The sequence below is a fragment of the Eurypyga helias genome, unplaced genomic scaffold (genome assembly GCF_000690775.1).
Source record: "Eurypyga helias isolate BGI_N326 unplaced genomic scaffold, ASM69077v1 scaffold29174, whole genome shotgun sequence".
Lineage (NCBI taxonomy): Eukaryota > Metazoa > Chordata > Aves > Eurypygiformes > Eurypygidae > Eurypyga > Eurypyga helias.
This window is the reverse complement of record NW_010247315.1, coordinates 869-1,544: the sequence shown is the minus strand read 5'-3', so window position 1 is coordinate 1,544 and position 676 is coordinate 869. Positions and strand designations below refer to the sequence as shown.

The window sequence follows — 676 nt, the reverse complement described above, 5'->3', positions numbered from 1 at the left end:
CCCTCCCGCTCTCCTCCTCCCGCAGCCCCACCTCCCCGGTCCCGCTTAACTCCTCGCCAGGCCAGCCCTGGGGCCACCATTCCTGTCCCCATCCTCGTCCCTGCGATGCTCCGGGTTCTGCTGCTCTGCGGGGCCCTGGGCTGCGGGGCAGACCAGGCAGGTAAGGCAAGGTGGGGCTGGAGAGCCTCGGGGTTGGCGTGGCAGGGAGAGACGGGGCTTTCGGGCAGGGCACGGGGCTGGGGGTGATGTCCGGTGTCTCTCGCAGCCCCGCTCGCCTTCACCATGCTGCAGCGGACCCGCATCTCCAAAGGCAGCTCCGTCTTCTGGGGAAACGCCAGCCTGGACGGGCAGCTCAGCCACCTCCTGGAGGGGTTTAACGTCACCCAAGTGCTGCCACTGGAGCCCCCAGACGCCTGGGCCAGGCGGCAGCAGGCCGTGACCACCTACCTGTATTACTTCAACCAGCTGGTGAAGCTCTTCAGCAAGGAGAGGCCCATGAACTGTGAGTGGTGCCCCGGGGTACGGGGAGCCATCGCTCGGTGCCCAGCACAAGTCCCACTGGGGAAGGGGAACCCCCCCTGCACTTCCAGGGCACGGGGACGGCTCTGCTGGGACAGCTGGGCAAAGGGACGGGGACCCAGAGCCCACCCTGGCAACAGGGTGATGCTCAACCTCC

At 67.9% G+C, this 676-nt stretch overlaps 1 protein-coding gene across 1 annotated transcript; it reads left to right on the top strand.

Moving 5' to 3' along the window:
* Nucleotides 1-105: 105 nt before the first annotated feature.
* Nucleotides 106-502, top strand: PROCR (protein C receptor, endothelial; the record flags this gene model as incomplete). Its single annotated transcript, XM_010150703.1, has 2 exons — nucleotides 106-160; nucleotides 266-502. Coding segments are annotated over exons 1-2 (292 nt in total), but the record flags the coding sequence as incomplete, so codon positions are not given.
* Nucleotides 503-676: the final 174 nt, after the last annotated feature.